We start from the raw sequence: 19,158 nt of genomic DNA, 5'->3' as shown, positions 1-19,158 counted from the left end.
TGCTCAATGGAAAACTCTGAAACCCCTATGCAGATACCAAATGCGAGGAAAAAACTTACTTTAGTTTGATCCTTTGGTGTTAGTTGTACATGGCTATCTATGCACAGAATATGGCATATGTGTATCTATGGAAGGAGACTAACTGCTAACAGGGAATGAAACTGGGTAGGAGACAGGTAAGATCCACTTTTCATCCCCTTAAAAACAAACTCTAGTTGATTTAGAAGTTTATGGCTGCAAGACAGCTGTAACTTTCTCCTTGTCCAAAAGTTATTTCAAACTTTCCCTGGTGAAACAAAGTTTGTTCAGGTGATAAATGATGCCATGTGACTTCAGTAGTTGTTAATGTTAGGAGTTTAAAGGATTCTCGGCCGGGCGCTGTGGCTCACGCCTGTAATCCTAGCACTCTGGGAGGCCGAGGCGGGTGGATCGCTTGAGGTCAGGAGTTCGAGACCAGCAAGAGCAAGACCCCGTCTCTACTAAAAATAGAAAGAAATTATCTGGCCAACTAAAATATATATAGAAAAAAAAAATTAGCTGGGCATGGTGGCGCATGCCTGTAGTCCCAGCTACTCGGGAGGCTGAGGCAGAAAGATCGCTTAAGCCCAGGAGTTTGAGGTTGCTGTGAGCTAGGCTGACGCCACGGCACTCACTCTAGCCCGGGCAACAAAGCGAGACTCTGTCTCAAAAAAAAAAAAAAGGATTCTCCACAGTAAATTCCCAAAGTGGATTCTTTCTCAAGCACATGTGCCTAAACTCCAACGTAGCCCACTTAGGACCTGCTCCTGGGCAGGCCACCTTTCCTCCACCGTCGGTCAGTCTCTAAACCAGGATCCTTCCAGATTGCACCCCACTGCCAGCTATCTTCACAGGTGCACGTCTACACGTGGGGAGGAGTATCAATCACACTGCAACCATATTTACCTTGTACATAACCTTTACCCCAGCAATTGCACGGTCAGTTTACCTCCAGATTATCATCAGGAAGTTGGCTAAGCTATTTGTATAAAGATATGCATTGCAGTAGTGTTTGCAGTAGCAAAACAGACCTGGAAATTATCACTGGGACCAAGTAAATTATGACATATCCACATATGAACTAAAATAAACCCCCCAGCTGACTTAACACCCCCTTGGCCAAGGGGACCCCAGATATACCCCAAAGCCTAGCCCTGAGAAGTGAGATAAGACACACCTCCCCTTCCCTTGATGTTCTAACTCATTAACAGGCCTATACGAGACAAAGTTTAAATCACACCGGACCAGGTCATCAGTTTACTGAACAGATCATGAGTCTGGGTATATGTCTAGTCGTTTGTCTCTGCTTTACAGACGTCCTTACCTTAAAACATTCTAAAGCCTTTAGACAAAGCTTCATTTCTTCAACCAATTACAAATCAAAGAATCTATTTAAACCTACCTATAACCTGTAAGGCCCCTGCTATGAGATGTCCCACCTTTTCAGGCCAAACCAATGTATGTCTTCCGTGTATTGATTTACATGTAATTCCTGTGTCCTTGAAATGTATAAAACCAAACTGTAACCCAACCACAGCAGGCCCACTTATTCGAGGTTTCTTGGGTGTGGCTCCCAGCCATGGCCCTCAAACTTGGCTCAGAATAAATTTCTTTATTTTACAGAGTTTGGGTTAGTTTACATTGACACACACAATTAATACTATCCAAGGGTAAAGACAAGGAAAGTCACTTTGTATGTGTTACGATACACAACACAGCGGATTTTATCATTTATAGTCAGGGTCTCGCTCTGTTGCCCAGGATGGAGTGCAGTGTCACAATCACACCTTCAACTTTCCAGGATCAAGTTATCCTCCTGCCTCACCCTCCTGAGTGGCTGGAAGTACAGGTGCACAGCACCACACCCAGTTAAGGTTAAATTTTTTATTTTTTGTAGACACAGGGTCTCACAATGTCACCCAGGCTGGTCTCTAGGCCTCAATCAGTCCTCCCAAAGGGTAAGCTATGGTGCCTGGCACAAAGTTTTCTTTAAAACAAAAAAAAAAACCCCCACCACTACCACCAAAAAGACAAACATCAAAAAATCTCCACATACACAGACAGGAGAACTTTATGGAAAAAAATCACCAAAAATTGTTAACTTTGGGTAAACAGACTTTCACTTTTCTTTCTGAAGTTTTATGTTCTAACCTTATAAAAAGGCGGGCATACACTTTGCAGGCTCAGGCCCATTTTTCGGGCCTTGAAGTTTAAAATTTTTTCTACACCATTTTTTGAGATGGGGTTTCACTCTACTGTCTGGGCTGGTCTCAAATGATCCTCTCATGTAACTGCCCACTGGGCTAGAGTTGTGCTAGGCAACTGATTCCAACTAGACAGAACTTGTTTGGGCAGCCCATGAAGAATGCCACTAGGCCTGCTGGATTGTCCTCAGGACTCCCTAATTCCTACCACCATTCCGTGGCCAGCCCAGCTCCTCCCAGGGTTCCCCCCGGCTCCTGAGGGCCTGGGGTCATGTCCTGGCCTGCCTGAACCTCTTCAGAAGACCTGAGTGGGAGCAAACCCGCCCTGGAATCTCAGCAAGTGCTGTGTTTATTTTCCAAACAATTTTATTGAAATGCGCCAAGAGTACATGGGAAGCACAAATGTATGAACAGGAAAAAAAAAATCACATGTACAATAATTTTTAAAAAGTGAAGGTTAATCTTGGGAGATATCAGTTCCCCTCTCCCTCCCCCTCCAGACTTTCAGCGTTTTCATTATGGTTAAGCCTCTACTAACCTAGCATTAAAAAAAGGAATACAAGAACTTTTGCCAAGAAAAAAAAATAAAATAAAATGAAAAAACAAAACAAATCAGCATAAAGGAAAGAGAAACGTTTTCCTGCTCAGGTGAGATTCTTCCTAGGCACCTAATTAGGAGGCGTGCTGAGCGGTGGAGAAACACAACTTCAGAGTGTAAGGGTATGGACCATCTGCAGAGGAGAGAGAAGAGAGAAGTCCGGCTGGGCCCTCTCCCAGGAGGCTGCCCCACCCAGTTCCCCCCATTTTGCACACAACCTTCCATTTTCTAGAGTTCAACTACAAGGGTAATTTTACCTGCTAGTTAGTATTGCCCCTTTCCTGGGTACTACCTAAACCAGAGAATGCCACCTCCCTGGAGGGCAGGCCCGAGCAACTCCGAGGATGGGAGAGCGGGTGACGGCAAACAGTCAGGATGACTCTCCCCTGAGCAACATTAGGCTGCTCTCCAGGCGACCAGGTCCCACCTGTCTATGTCAGTGAGAAAATCCCTGGGGTCCTATCTCATAGGGCAGGCAGGATAGCTCTGGCGTGAAGCCAGCCAACTCAGGTCACCAGGGGGATGATATGCAGGACACACAGATACTCACTTGGGTTCTTCATCTGGTAATGGTTCAGGAAGCCCAAAGTCTCAAGGGCGTCACTCTTGGATTCCCACTCCAGTAGCCCAGAGGAGCTGCGTTCACCTGATTTGGAAAGTAAAGGGAAACACCACAGGTTTTAGGCTGACCTGAGCAGGAGCTAGACAGCCGCCCATCAACAACCAAGGAAGTGGGGGGAGGCAGGAGCAGCTTACTCACTTTTGCCTGAGAATACTTTCACAGAAGACGGCCGCTTCACCCCCAGCTCATCGCAGATCTGCAACAGAAATAGGTAGTAAAAGGACTGGCAGACAGGTGCCAATTCAAGCAGATTAGGCCCTGCATGAGTTAAGTATTTGAATTTTCTGGAGAAAGGGTTTCCTAGATTTTATCACATACCATAGTCCCTGTGACATCAAAAAGGTTAGCAACACCACTCTTTTTTTTTGAGACCGAGTCTCACTCTGTTGCCCGGGCTAGAGTGCAGTGGTGTCAGCCTAGCTCACAGCAACCTCAAACTCCTGGGCTCAAGCCATCCTCCTGCCTGAACCTCCCGAGTAGCTGGGACTACAGGCATGTGCCACCATGCCCGGCTAATCTTTCTATATTTTTAGCTGTCCACGTAATTTCTTTCTATTTTTAGTAGAGTCGGGGTCTCGCTCTTGCTCAGGCTGGTCTCAAACTCCTGAGCTCAATCTGCCCGCCTCGGCCTCCCAGAGTGCTAGGATTACAGGGGTGAGCCAACACACTCGGCGGCAACACCACTCTTAATTATTATGTTGCCAAAGGCTGGGAAACGGCTTTTTAGTTTTCCATCTTCAGCAGCTGCTTGCTAGGTGTTATCAGCAGAGTCACTGGCACCGCCTCCAGTGCAAGGTCCACTCGGAGCACCTCCTCCCCCTCCAGCTGCCCTAGTTCCCTCTGACAGGGCTCTACAGGGCCCTGCCTTCTGATGCCATCTAGATACCCTGAGGTCCTCACAACGTGGATGTTTTGAGATTGGCCTCCCATCACAGGGCCTGCCCCAGTTTGCCATAAATGCAAAGCTGCAGCATGGTGAACTCTACTGTTGATACAAGTTTGGTCCCATTCTTACTATGTCTAGACTTACAACAAGGATCCCTATCTGTCCTGGTTTCTGCTGTGTCCCGGCACCCAGTCCAGGGCCTGTCAGAGCAGGAGCTCCAGGCCGGGCGCGGTGGCTCACGCCTGTAATCCTAACACTCTGGGAGGCTGAGGAGGGAGGATCACTTGAGGTCAGGAGTTCAAGACCAGCCTGAGCAAGAGCGAGACCCCATCTCTACTAAAAAAATAGAAATTACGTGGACAGCTAAAAATATAGAAAGATTAGCTGGGCACAGTGGCACATGCCTGTAGTCCCAGCTACTCGGGAGGCTGAGGCAGAAAGATCGCTTAAGCCCAGGAGTTTGAGGTTGCTGTGAGCTAGGCTGACGCCACGGCACTGTAGTCCAGGCAACAGAGTTAGACTGTTTCAAAAAAAAAAAAAAAAAAAAAAGGCCGGGCGCGGTGGCTCACGCCTGTAATCTTAGCACTCTGGGAGGCCGAGGCGGGTGGATCGCTCGAAGTCAGGAGTTCGAGACCAGCCTGAGCAAGAGCGAGACCCCCGTCTCTACTAAAAAAATAGAAAGAAATTATCTGGCCAACTAAAACACATATAGCAAAAATTAGCCAGGCATGGTGGCACATGCCTGTAGTCCCAGCTACCTGGGAGGCTGAGGCAGTAGGATCACTTAAGCCCAGGAGTTTGAGGTTGCTGTGACCTAGGCTGATGCCATGGCACTCACTCTAGCCCAGGCAACAAAGCGAGACTCTGTCTCAAAAAAAAAAAAGAGCAGGACCTCCAAAGCTATTTGTTGAAAGGCTAAAATGAATTGCCTACTCACGTAACTGTGGTGAGGAACCAAGTGCCTGAGAAGTGCCATGGCACCCACCTCAAAGAAGTTCTCCTCCGTCACCTCCAGGGGAGCGTTGAAGAAGTGCAGCACGTTGCTGGGGTGCTGGATGCGGTTCTTGGCTGCCTGCTCTGGGGTGGAGAACCTGTTGTTCCTTGATTCGCTGAAGTCTTTGTAACTGCAAGACCCGTCTTCCAGCCCATATGATTGACCGGGCATGATGGCTGGTTGCTTGGAGACACTGTAGGAGGGAAGAAGGGAGATCCCTTTGTCAGACCCAAAGTCATGCCCCCGCCCAAGATCTCTGCTGTAGCCTTGCAGAGGCCTGGGTGGCCGTGCATCCAGCTGATAGTGCTATGTGCCTCATGGGGCACCGAGCCACTATGGAGGCGAGGCTGACCCACTTCCTCCCACAGCTTCAGAGAACATCTCAGAACACATCTGCCACACCCCATTCCTGCCTGAGTAGGCACCTCGGCCTCACCGTGCTCCTCTGCTGGGCCCCACTGCCCCCCCTTCCTTTTTCTCTTTAGTCCCTCTCCAACCATCCCTAGCCTGGGGAGCCTGAGCACCTACCAGACATTCAGCTTCTGCCCGAACATGAAGTTGTTGTTGAGGTGGGTAATGGCCCGGTCCACAGCATAGCCATCAGCCATCTCTACCATGGCGGCCCCCGGTTTGCTTTTCATAAATTTCACCTTAGGGAGAACAGCTAGAGTCAGCACCACTGCCCCACTGCCAGCAACCCTTCTCCCACCCCTTCCAAGCTAGTCAGAAGCAAAAACTCCTGATCTGGGCTTCCACTTCCCTCACTCATGGATAGGGAATCATGACAACCAAAAAAACATGCCTGGCCCCCAGCAAGAGCTCAACCTGAGGTGAAGCAGAGTTTCTAACTACAGGACATAAGCCATGAGTGGGTCATTTCATAAAGCACAACAAAAACCAATGTGCAAAATGAGAAAATCAGCCATTTTCATTCTCATTTTATCTGTTACGCACAGACACACGTATCTATGGACAAACGCTGTCTGTGGATTCCTGTATGAAAGTACTACAGAGCACAGTAACACACGGGCTGTGAGCACGGCTTCCATACCAGGTTACTGAGCCCGGGCCGTTACTGAACCTCTGCCCTCCATTTCCCCCGTCTACTTCAACGCCACTGTTGCCGTCTGTTGGCTGCTACAGTCCCTGTCCTTGTGCTGTCTCATGAATGACTATTAAGGATTACTGTGAAAACTAAACAAGTTACTACATGTAAAGCTCTTCAGTGCCCGATATACAGGAAACACACTTCACATGCACTAGCTGCTACGATCATCAACAGGCCACGCCAGGGGCTGCAAAAAGGCTTCTAAGACCCAGATGGGGCCGGGCGCGGTGGCTCACGCCTGTAACCCTAGCACTCTGGGAGGCCGAGGCGGGTGGATCGCTCAAGGTCAGGAGTTCGTGACCAGCCTGAGCAAGAGCGAGACCCCATCTCTACTAAAAATAGAAAGAAATTATCTGGCCAACTAAAATATATATACAAAAAATTAGCCGGGCATGGTGGCGCATGCCTGTAGTCCCAGCTACTCGGGAGGCTGAGGCAGGAGGATCGCTTGAGCCCAGGAGTTTGAGGTTGCTGTGAGCTAGGCTGATGCCACGGCACTCACTCTAGCCCGGGCAACAAAGTGACACTCTGTCTCAAAAAAAAAAAAAAAAAAAAAAAGACCCAGATGGATTTGATGTAGGCAAAAGCCACCTGGTCTCAGATGGACAGTCAGCCACCACTCAGCCCCAGCCCACTGTTTCCACAGGGAAGGCAAGAAAACCCAGTGTTGCCAGAAAAAATCCTTACACTAATGGTCTTTAACAATGGGTAAGTTTTTACATATTTCCTAAATGCATTCTTTCCCTGAGGGGTCAACTTCAACTGTCCTACACATTCCTTCTCTATGGCAGATAAGCCCTAGACCCAGGGGGCAATGGTGAAGGGTTCCACCATCTTGTCTTGTCACCACCCAAGACAAGGTATCTGTAAGTCCCTATTAAATGTTTCTGAAAAAAAAAAAAAAAAAAAAAGAAAAAAAGAAAGGGGGTGGGGGAAAGGCCAGGCACAGTGGCTCAGGCGTGTAATCCTAATCCCAGAACTTTGGGAGGCCAAATCGCTTGAGGCCAGGAGTTCAAAACAAAGACCAGGCAACATGGTGAGACCTCATCTCTACAAAAAAATTATTTAACAAATTAGCCAGGGCACACGACTGCAGTGCCAGCTACTTGGGAGGCTGAGACAGGAGGATCACTTGAGCTCAGGAGTTCAAGGCTGCAAAGAGCTATAAGCACGCCACTGTATTACAGCCTGAGTGATAGAGCAAGACCCTCTGTCTCTAAAAACATACTTTCTATGTTCATGTACTAGTTAAGTATTAGCACTCTTATGTAATAAAATCTGATTTTTAAAATATTGGTAATTTGAAGAAAATGAAACATACAGTGAGAGCCAATCAAAACCTGTCTAGTAGATCACCTGGGTTAACCGAAGTACCCACTTCAGGTTGGTTTGCTCCAAGCCAGGCTCCCACTGGCTCTTCCCCCTTTGCTGACCAGCAAGCTAGGAGGCTCAGAGCCTCCCTCAGGCCTGCCAGGGCTACAAGGAAAGCAGTTGACTCAGCAGAAGCTCACCTTCTCCACATTGCCATATAAGCAGAAGACATTGAAGACTCGGTCACAGTTCATCTTAGACTGATCCAAGCCATAGACCATGAGCACAGGGCTGTCGGCGTGAGGGCCATACTCGGGTGGTGGGGGAGGGGGTGGGGGGTGCCCATACTGGGGGCCGTAGCGGCTTGGGCCCCGACGGTGACCCCCCACTGGTGGACCCATCCTTCTCCCTTCGTAGTGAGGTGGGGGGGGCCCGTAGCCCTCATCATGGTAATGGCTGTGGTACCCACCGTGGGGCCCTCCTGGGGGGTGGGAAGGAAAGAGAGGGAGGACGGGTGAGAATTTGCGCGGCGGGCGGCGGGCAGGGGCACATGAGCCACGGGAGTCCACGGAGGGGAACCCCCTGCCCTCACCATATTCTGCGGGGTGATCTCCCAGGAGAGGGGGCTGCCTCTGGCGTTTGTTGGGGTTACTGCCAGGGTCACCTGTAGACAGAGAAAACAGTTAGCATCTAACTCAGAAAGAAGAATCGCTCTCCCCCCTGACTACAGAGGCTAATCTCAGTTCTGGGGAGCCTTGCTGCAAACTCTCCCTTACAAGGGCTGCTGGGGCCTTCTCTCGTGGCCTGACCCCAGGTAGGCATGAAGCCCAAGCCTCAAAGTAGAGCCCACTCTCCGTCCCCTCCTCGTATCAAGAGGGCTGATCTCCTTTTTCTGAGAAGGATAAGGCCAGGTTCTGTGCTCTCTCAGCTGCCCTGGCCCTGGGAGGAAGCCCAGGTCATGGGCCCTCGGGGGGAACCTGCAGCTGCTATGGAAGCTGATATATTACAGGGGCCAAGAGCAGCTTTCTAAATAACTCCCAATGAAGGGAGAGGAGATTGATAGCAGGAAAATAACCCAAAAATGGCAGAAGGATAAAATCTGACCCCCAACGTTTCAAAGTTCTAGGAGCTCTAGGCCCCACCCACTCTCTAGGCCCTTCCTTCTTAATCCCAGTCCCAGACACCCTCCCACCCAACCCATTCATGTCCAGCCCGAGGAGAGGGGCTGTAGGAGGTGACAAGCAGGGCAACAGCAGAGTCAGTTCAAAAGAGCAATCATGTACAAGCCATCAACATTCTCAGACCCATCAATGGCGCAGATCCACTTCCCGACCCCAGCTCCAGTTCATAATCAATACCATTAATTTAGTGCTTCAGTGGCAGACACTGGGCTAAGCGCTTTACAAACATCACAGCTTTTTGAATTCCTCACAACAACCCTATGAGGTAGGTACTGATATTTTATAGCCCCATTTTACAGATAAGAAACCTGAGTCATTAACTTTTAACTGAGCAGTTAAAAGACACTTTGGCCCAAGGTCACAAAGCAAGTTAGTGGCTGAGCTGGGATTTGAACCCAGGTCTGGCTGACTCCAAAACCCAGGGCTCAAAACCACTGCCCTTTCCTGCCACCCGGTCTGGGTTTTGTTTTCAACAGTCATTACAAAGATGGAAAAGGACTACTTACAGCAGAAGTACAGAGTACAATGTCCATTTGTCACAAAAAACAAATCTGTATTTTCTCTTACCATTGGACGCTTCAACAGTGAGTTAGCACAGTTCTGAAAGATGGCGTCCCATCAAACATACACTGCGACCCTGCATCACATGGTTTTACAGTCATAAATACAAGTTACGGTACACATCCGCTACAATTTTTTTTAAGAATTGTTTTAAAAGTCAATGTTTTCATTAAATCAAAAATGGCTCACAGATGTTCTGTCCTCAGAAGATATCAGAAAGTGGAAATAAAGGTGTATGAAGTGGGTAGTGTCCGTGTTGTCACCTCCTCACATTATGTGCTGCAGTGCGGTGCTTCTGGCTGTGTAGCGCTCCGTGTGCGTGTCTCCTGGGTATGAAGTGTGCCAGTGGCCCCACTATGCTCGCGCTTTTGGCCTTGGGAGCGCGCCCGGTTACCCGCCAGCAGGTAACTGTGTGCCTCTGAGCTGTTTGGCTGTCTGGTTTTAGGTCTGTTTTGGTTTTTTGATTTTTTTTTTTTGTTGTTGTTGTGGTTTTTTTTTTTTGGTTTGTTTCTGATCTCCAGTTGGTGCAGGTTATGTTGGCAGCCGATGACTGCAGAAAAAATAAAAATATCAAAACAGAAAATAAAAAAGAAGGCCCTCCCCAAACCAAAGGACTTAAAAAACAAAACCCATGTGGCGAGGAATGGAGAGGATCCTATTGTCTTGGAGGCCCATGGAATCTACTTCAGTCTATGAAACGTTCTCCGAAAAGAGCACCGCTGGCTGGCTGGGAGAGCTCTGTTCTCTGTGTTTCCTACTTCTGTGTACATTTTCGGGTTCAAGTTTGCTTGGATTTTGACTTTTTTTTTTTTTAATGTTTAGTAAAAAAAGCAGTGTCTGCTGCCATGTTGCGTCTCTTTCTCTCTTTGTCTCTGTCTGCCTCTGTCTCTGTGCTTGTAGCTGTTCCTTGGAGCACGGTGTGGTGTTCTTGATGTAGTGAGCTCAAGTCTGCGGCTGTTTCTGGGGACGTGGTGGAGGCTGCATGTTCTGTTCTCTCCAGGAAGAGCTAGTGGTTTTCTACCCTGTGTGTTGGTGAGCAATGTGCAGAGGCAGAGCCGCTGAAGTATGGTTTCCAAGGGGGGTGGCCAAGCACCGACCTCACTCCAGGTTACCTCATGAGCCCTTGTTTTTTGGGCCCCAGCCCTGGGGGCAGCCAAAGCTGAGAGGCATCAAAAACCAATGCACAGCCAGCCCCTGCCACTAGCCCCTGCCGGTCTGCACATCTTCTATTTATGTTCCTTGGAGAAGAAATGGTTGGTTGCCATGTTTCTGTTAGCAGTCATGTAATGCCATTGCCCGCTCTGGTACATTCACTTGGTCATCAATTTGCCTCTGACCTTTGGAGGGAGCATCCAGGCCCACAGGGCCCATTGTGAGGGTCCTGGGGAGAGTCTAGCCCACCCTGCCCACTGCTTCCCAGCTGCAAGGGCAAGACAGGCCTGCCTAGCAACAGTGGCCTCTGGCCTCCCAGCGCCTGTGCGATGTCAGCAACCAGACTTCCTCCCTCAGCCATGGCCTGGTCCGACGTATAGACCAAGGCAGACACAGAGATGGGACGGTCTTGCTGAGGAGGTGCCACTGTTTTTCACAGGCAATCCTCCATCTCTCCCTCCTACAAAGAGCAAACCATTCTTGACGGACACTAAGAAGGGGGATGTCCATTTGGGCCCCCTGCAGAGATGTTGAGTCCCCACTACAAATGAAGTGAGGAATATATGCCCTGGTCCAATCCAGAGTCTCACCTCCACAAGGTCAGCGTGCTCAAAGGCTCTGTTGCAAGAGCCCAACTCTGTCACCTCCCCACAAATCAGACACTCGACAGTGCAGAGCAAGAGGACAATTCTTGGCCCAGGGAGAATGGAGAGTCAGTGACGCTAACCAGATTCTAGGAGGTGCTACTGGTTTCTAAGCCCACCGCCACACCTTGTCCTCAGTGAGGCCTGCTCCCCACCCACCAAGCCTCTGCCTTGACTCTGCACCCTCAGCAGTAGAGAGCCCCAAGCATCAACTAGGACCTGCAGAGGCCCCTTATTCCCCTTCTCCCACTGGGGTGTCCTTCCCAAGAGCTTACCCCAAGACCCTCCCATGTCCACAGGGAGCCCAATGGCATTACATAACCCTGAGCCCGGGTCTATGAAGTGCGCTATCCGAATGAAGGCAAGGCGGGTATATTTAGAACAAAGTGGCCATCAGGATTACCTTGTCCACTGAGGTTGGGGTTTGTGTAATCCCAAGTATCCTGATCATTCTTGAACACATTCAAGCGTGTAGGCTGCAAGGACAAGACAAAACTGAGATCAGCCACGTCCCAACTCATCTGGAAGCTGACAAGGGACAGTCACTTCTCAGACCTACCTTCGCATATTCAATCTTCAGAGTGCAACAGCCAGAATAGATATCAGCCCCATTGAGTGAGGCCTTGGCCCGCTGGGCACTTTGAACAGAGTCAAATGTGAGTCAAGTTAAGGAAAGTCCCATCATGGGAGCTCTTTGGGAAGGGCTTCATGTTGTCCCAGAAAGGAAAGAGGACATAGGTAGCACCCAAAGACCGTAGTGCTTTGGGATCAGCTCACTGCCCACAGACACCAGCTTCAGGTTCAAGAGGCCAGAACTGTGCAGGTGGACTCAACTGCTGCCCTGAGTGGGCAGTTACTAGCCAGAGTTCTCTTGTGACCTGTACCCCTAGCCCTGCCACCAGCCCAGTAGTAGTAGCAACTTCCTCTCCCACCATCCCAAGCCAAACCACCTTTTTCTTTGTCCCAGTCCTCTCTTAGGCCCTTTGACTAAGCCTGAACAACCTGAGACGTCAACCAGATTTCATCCTTCCTTGTCCTAAGTGGCTTTCCCCTGCAACCTGCCCCAAGTGTCACACTGCTGTATCTAGGATGCCCTAAAAACTTCTTCCAGATGTCTGCAACAAACCCCTCCCCCACCAGTCACTCTGCAGTCAAGTCTTTCAGTTTCTCTGATGCTAAGCTCCTTCCCACCTTGAAAACTTCTGCAGAACTGCTTCCTCCACCTTGAATACCAACTCCTATCTCCTCATAGAAATAGGTCAGCGACTCCTCAGAAAGCTTCCTAGATCGCCTTTTAAGTTCCTTTCCCCTCGTATCTCATAGCACTCTGCTCTTTCCCTTCACCTAAGATTTGCACTATCACACTGTATGTCTGGCTCCTTGTTTAACTGTCTCTTCCATCAGACCGTGAACTTTGTGAAGGCATCTGGCATGTGGCAGGCAGTCAGTAGATACCAGCTGCTTGAAAAAATGGCCCCCTCCCAAGTCCTATGACAGCCTCCACCCCAAGGAACACCTGTTTCCCAGCAAAGGATATTCCACCATGGCCTGCACTCCATTCTTTCGGAAAATGACAATTCTCTGCACAGGGCCACAAGGATTACAGATAGTGTAAAGAACATCCTGCAAAAGCAAAGATGGGCGATGTGAAGGGGCACTGCAGGTCAGTCTGGCTTGGGGGAGGCTGGGGAGAAAAGGGAGCAGGGAGCCCTCACAGGGGAATCATAAAGGATGCTCGCTGCACGCACCGTGGTAATAGAGTAGATCGGATTCAGGATGGTAAAGAGAAGCACACTGTTGACGCTCCGGGAGTCATCCGAGTCCCCAGGGCGAGAGATCTTCTGGCTGGTAGAGTAGTTGACAAAAGCTGGGTGACCAGCAATGTAGATCTGGTTGTCAGCTGCGTAATTCACGGCGTTGCAAGCCCCCAACACATCTTCGAACTCCACCAGCGCTTGTCTCTTCTTAGGCATCACCACCACATAGCTGGCGTAGGGAACACAGGTTCAATCCTCTCTAGGAGATGGAGGCCCTCCAATTTTTTGTGAACGGACTCCTCCAAAACCCTCTCATGGTTTCCTAACCTGAACACCCCATGCCACAAATGGCACCACAGGCAAAAGAGGTATGTAGCTAAGTCATCACCTTCTCTGGGAAGCCTTCCCAACCTCTCCTCACCTGACTAAGAAGATGCCTCCCACAGACTCCTGGGCTTGCCCTATCACAGTGCAAATCACTCTGGGTGGGCAATACTTTTAAGAAAAAGAATCCAAGACAGTTTTGTTCACGACTGTACCTAGCACACACCAGACAATAAGTACTTTCTGACTGAAACAATGTTTACTAGAAACTACAAGGCAGAGAAGAAAGGAAAGGAAAAAAAAAAAGACACGGAACTTGCTATAACCTGACCCAAGGTACAATGGCCAATTCAAGAGTAGCAGAGCCACAGGCCCCAGCCAAAGAACCCTGGACCAGAATGGCAAAATCACTACCTTCAACCAGAAACTGCTGACACATGAGGACACCAAGGAGTTAACTTCTCTGGAAACCCAACTCCTGGCCTGAGCCCAGTACCTGATGGGTCCAAACTCCTGCAAGGCCTCCACAAGGTCAGCTTCCACCACACCGTCAATCAGGCCCCTGATGTGGACAACTGGGGAGGCAGGGGTTTTGTGCGGGTCATCGTAGTTCTCCTGAGAAAGGAAGCAGAAACAAGACTTTGTTTCTTGCTGTACAAGACGGCAGCCCGCTCGCTGACCTCTGTGCTGTTGTAGACCTAGTCAGATAAGACAGTTGGGTATCACCAAGGAAGGATGCACAGGTCACACCAGGGGCAGCAATTCAAGCCAATCACCCCAAAAGAATCCTGGACCAGCACAGCAGCAGCCCTTAATGGGTGGCCACCTGCCCACTGGCTCATGCTGTAGCTTCTGGGAAGGCAGAATGGGAGATGGATCATACAAGTCTCAAATCTTACTCTCCTCCAAGGACCTGTCTCTCCACTCGCTGGTCCACTCAATCAAAGAAACATGGGAAAAGTGGTTTGGAAAGGGGACAGGCTGCCAAGAATGGCTCAGTTGTCTGCTGCACTCTGGGAATATCCCCTTTACATGTACCCCAACTTCTTTGTTCTTTCGTTGGTTGAGCCATCATCACCTAGTCAAGCATACCTACTCCCTACCACTCACTCCAGGTCCAGTCAGGGCAAAGCAGCATGTGCCCCAGAAGCTGTAGCAGCCAGATCAGTCTTGACCCTTTCTAGTCTTTAATCACTTTTGCACCAAAACCTACTTTGGATAGGCCAGATTAAGGAAAAACAGGGCTGGGAAGCTCTTTCAGAAAGACAAACTCCAACCCATTGCATTAAGAACCAAGGCAGCTCCTTTCCAGGATTAAGTATCTTTCTGGTAATCAGGAGCAAAGTAACTTTTTCTGCCACCTCTCCTGGGCAGAATCACTAGGCAGAAGCCCATGGAACAGGGGTAGAATTGGGTTCTATTTCAGGAATGAACCACACAAGCCACAGGAAGAATACCTGCCTGGTTGGCAGCCCAAGGTTGGAGTTCCTTTCCAGCCCTGCCACTCACTAGCTACAGCACCTCACCTAATTTACCTCATCCCTCTTTGCCCGTTTCCTCCTCTGTAACTCAGATATCCTAATACGTCCCCTAACCTCAAAAAAGGGCGATAAGGACTCAACTAAGATGTCTTTAAAACATTTGGAACAGTTAGTGAAGATTAAAATGCTAGTAAACCACAGCCGATAACCCGTGGAAAATCCTGGAGAGGCTGACGGGGACGACTTTAAGAACTTGGCGGAGACTGGGCCCCAACCCAAAAGCAACAACTGGTGATCTCTTCCAACATGGCCAGGGAATATTTTGATTTATCAAACTCTCTACACCCAGTTCATCCCTGAAAATTGTAAGCAAACTTGTGATGGCTCCAAACTTGACTAAACTCCAAAGGGCTACAAGCACCTTTCCTAAGTCCGTCTTGCCGTTTTCAAAGAACCCCAAAATGGGGGTCATATTCGGTTCTACGGGTTTGGTCAAATAAATCAACTTCGATACAGAGGCAAGGCTGGACATTACAGCGATTAAACTGCTACCGGACGGAATTCCTCAGTCAGGAGAGAACAAGGGAGCCACTGCCCACCCGCCCCCGCTCCTGAGGCGCTCCCCCGACCGCCCACGAGATCTGGTGGGATCAGTACGCCTGCGCATGGGGCCGGAGAAGAAAATGATAAAGAAAAAAAAGGGGGGGCCCGGCCGCGTGCCCGGACCCCACACGCCAGCCCGCGGCGCCTGCGCAGTGCGCCGCTTGCGGCGAAGGACTTCCTCCGCACCCCCCGCCCGAAGCCCGCTCCGGACCGCGCGCAGGCGCAGGCGCCTGTCCTCGCGCAAACCCCGCCGTTTGCCCAACGACCGCCCCTCCCCCACCCCGTCAACGGCGCGAGGGCCTGGGCGCGTGCGCAGAGGACCCCCCAAAAATAAATACCCTCGAGGTGGGAAATTTCCCCCCCATTTCGCAGCCTTCCCAGCGCCTAGGGCCCTGGCCTCACCCCGCCGCCGCCGCCCGCCGCCCCGGCTCCTCCACCGCCACCGCCACCGCCTCCGTGCTGGTCGCCGGCGTTGTCAGTCTTGAGCCGTTTAGGGGCTCGGCCGCCCTCACTGCCGCCGCCGTAGTAGCGGCCACCGCCGCCTCCGCCGCCCGCCGCCGCCATCTTCACCATCGCTCCCGACCGCCTCCGCTGCTCGTCCGGCTGCTGCCTCTGCTCCAGCCGCCGACGCCGCTTCTCCGCCCGGGGCAGCAGCCTCCGCGACATGGCGGCGCAGAACCCGCCTCCCCCCGCCTCTCATTGGGGGAGGGACACGCCCGTCACCCGCCGCCCCCACCCGATAGGGGGAGCCACTGGTCCCGCCGCGGGGGGAGGGGAAGGATCCGCACGCCTTGTGAGTCTATTGGGTACTGCGCACGCCGTTCTGCTGGACGGCCCGCCCTCGTTTGTCCGAGACACTCCTTATAGGCGAGCGCTTTTTGCCAGTCATTTCGTCGACCCCGCCGCCTTAAAATAAAATCCAATTTGATAGGTCGGGTTCTTGGCACTGCTGTAGTCTATAGGAACACCTGATAGGAGCGGCCCTGCAAACCGCCTGAGAAGCCCCGCCTCCTTCCCACTTTCATTGGTTTTCTTGCTAATCCGTCAAACCAAAACCTCAGTCACAATGACCGCCTTCCCGCGCCACTTCGCAAGGAAACGACGAAGCGTCTCTCTTTTGTCTCTCTCCAGTGGTTTCTGCAAATGCCCATCTTGTACGTCTCCACCGATTGGCCAATGGAGAGTGGAAACAGTACCCTGTCAGCAGATGGTAGGACGACTGACAATCTCTGATTGGGTGAAAAAGGGGAGCTCCACCCAGGGTACGCGCTCTTTGGGGCAGTCTAGGAAAAGTGCGATGGCGAGAACGCAAGCGCGAATGTGCTTTCACGAGCCTCGAGAGGCGGGGCGACCCTCTAAGGGAGTGACGGACTGCAGTACCCAGAATACTTATTGAGTACCAGCTGTGTGCAGCAGCGAAAAGCTACACCAAAACTGACAACAACTCTGTCCCCATCATTGTACGCTTGTTCCTGTACACCTCTACCCTAACCAATGCCGGAGGAGTAGGTACCCCAAATCTGACCCTTTTCCTCAGTATAAAACAACTCGCTGCTGCCGACTGTCTTCGGACCCTGCCCTGTTGGCCAGGGTCCTTTAACCACTCCACCTCTGCATTCAGCCACAATTCCTATTTGGGAAAGGATCGTTCGCGCGTCTCTCCACCTCTGCCCGTGCAGACCCTCCCACCTAGAGTACTTTCTCCACTACCCTCGTGCATGACCTAAGGGCCAATTCCTCTTGTCCCTGCAATCTCAGTTCACAGGTCCCTACCGTCCCAGACCACTAGGTTCCTTCACTCTGTAACTCAGGGCATGGTTTTCACGTGACAGCTCTGACCACTCTGGATCGTCACAGGAAGTCCTGCACGGCCAGGGAGCAGTGGTCCCTGCCTTGGCCTTGGTGAGGTGGCCCGCCTGCCAAGTACCCGGCACAGCACTGGCACAATGCAGGCGCGCTGACAGGGGAGTCGCTCTTGTCTGTGCGTCCGTCGTCGGGCCTTCCCTCGGGGGCGAGGTAGGGCCACCCACACTGCCCTGCAGAGAATGCCCTCCCCGAGTCTGCAAGCTCCGGCAGAGCCGCACTGGAGGGGAGCGGGGCAGACAGGGGCTGACCCAGGATCCGTCCTAAGTGCGTAGCGTTTTGGGGATGCCTTCCTGGGACATATGCACTTAGAAGGCGAAGCTAGCGTCGTGGGAACTGCGGCGGCCGCCCCAGAGGTTGAAATGGGGATCCCGAGTAGGGGTCTCCAAGGAAACTAAGTTTGAAATGGGGTCAGTGGCACTAAAAGAGTAGGTAGGCCATGCCTAGGGGGTCTGCTGGTTTGGGGAAATAAACTTGGAGGTTTCTGATGAGGACCTCCGTCAGTTTTTAGTCACACCACGAAGATCCAAAAATGCCGGCGGAAAGAGTTGAGGCGGCGCTGCGCCCAAACCACGTGTCCCGCGTGACGGGGAGGGCGGGGCTGGTGCCACTGAAGGGCGGGGTCGCGAGGTCCCGACGTCAGAGGAATGCGGTGGGGGGAGGGGGCGAGAAGGGGCCCCTCCCCTCCCCGCCCCCGCGCCGGGCCCGGACGCCCCTCACGCCGGCGCGCGCGGACTGAACGCGGGGACGGGCCCCTGGTGCCACACGCCCCAGGCCGCCCGGCCGGCCGCGTCCTTCGCTCCCCGCGCTCCCGGCCTCCGCCCCTCCCCCACCCCGTTGCTCCGGCTGCGGGACGCGGCCGCGGGCGGCGCCTCCCACCGGTCCCCCCGCGCCCCTCCCCGTCCCCTCGCCCCCAGCCCCTACCAGCTCGGCGGTGAGCCTGGCCGGCCGTCCCGGATCGAAAAGAGCAGACACTGGGAAGTTTTGGGAGAGGGAGGGGCGGGCCTTAAAGGGACCACGACCTTTTTCAGCCTGAGGGGGGGGGAAAATGGGGGGGCGCAGGAGCGGGGACGTGGCGGGGGACCGAGAGTTGCTCCGCGACTGAATGGAGGAAACAAGGCAAGAAAGGAGTGGAGAGGGTCTCGAGCCGCTGCGTTCGGACTCCCCGTCCCTTTTCCCAAAACACCCCCGCCGGACTGAGAGTCGCCCAGTTGGCCCAGTTGTTTGGAATTCCCCCGTCATTCCTCTTCCTGGGCCAAGTGTTGTGTTGGTTGAAGCACATGTTGGGGTGTACATTGTATAGATAGGGAAATGGGCTCAGGAAACGCAAGTGACTAACCCAAGATGCTGCAGCTTGTGAGTGAGTGGCATGGCAAGATTTGCCGCCAGCGCACACGCATAATAACCACTGCACTGCAGAGCCTACTAGGGTTAGGGGGGTGTGGTATGGAATGGAGGTTAAGAGCACGGGCTCTGGGGCCACACTGCTGGGGTTCAAATACAGACGCTGCACTTTATAGCTCTGTGGCCCTGGGAAAGTGATTTAGACTTTTTGGGCTTCTTCCTCATCCATTAGGGCAAGGGTCCCCAAACTTTTTGGTTTTCATGGAAGACAATTTTTGCACGGACTGACAAGGAGAGCGATGGTTTCAGGATGATTCAAGCGCATTACATTTATGGTGCACTTTATTCATATTATTATTATATTGTAATATACAATGAAATAATTATACAACTCACCATAGGTTGGGGACCCCTGCCTTAGGGGGATGGCACCTTCATTGGGGTGGTCATAAGGAGTGCAGAAAATGTCGCTCCCCTTTGAACACCCCACAAGGTTTAATCTGACCT

At 51.7% G+C, this 19,158-nt stretch overlaps 1 protein-coding gene across 5 annotated transcripts; it reads right to left on the bottom strand.

Moving 5' to 3' along the window:
- Window positions 1-2,570: 2,570 nt before the first annotated feature.
- On the bottom strand, window positions 2,571-18,294 carry HNRNPL (heterogeneous nuclear ribonucleoprotein L). 5 transcript variants are annotated; one of them, XM_045532082.1, is made up of 13 exons: window positions 18,232-18,283; window positions 13,857-13,975; window positions 13,028-13,265; window positions 12,817-12,902; window positions 11,839-11,935; window positions 11,683-11,755; window positions 8,334-8,405; window positions 7,942-8,222; window positions 5,851-5,972; window positions 5,314-5,515; window positions 3,581-3,638; window positions 3,371-3,466; window positions 2,571-2,953 (listed from the first exon to the last, which is right to left on the bottom strand). In XM_045532082.1, the coding sequence occupies exons 3-13, from the start codon at window positions 13,250-13,252 to the stop codon at window positions 2,895-2,897; spliced, it is 1,371 nt and encodes a 456-aa protein (XP_045388038.1). In that variant the 5' UTR covers window positions 13,253-13,265; window positions 13,857-13,975; window positions 18,232-18,283; the 3' UTR covers window positions 2,571-2,894. The 5 variants fall into 5 exon arrangements, with proteins under 5 accessions (XP_045388038.1, XP_045388036.1, XP_045388040.1 ...); XM_045532080.1 differs by lacking the exon at window positions 18,232-18,283 and adding an exon at window positions 15,847-16,464; XM_045532084.1 differs by having other exon boundaries at window positions 7,942-8,405; window positions 18,232-18,294.
- Between the last annotated feature and the right edge of the window lie 864 nt (window positions 18,295-19,158).

This window comes from Lemur catta, chromosome 19, assembly GCF_020740605.2.
Source record: "Lemur catta isolate mLemCat1 chromosome 19, mLemCat1.pri, whole genome shotgun sequence".
NCBI classification, from domain to species: Eukaryota; Metazoa; Chordata; class Mammalia; order Primates; family Lemuridae; genus Lemur; species Lemur catta.
Note: the sequence above shows the minus strand (reverse complement) of the source record. Positions and strands in the feature narration are given on the sequence as shown.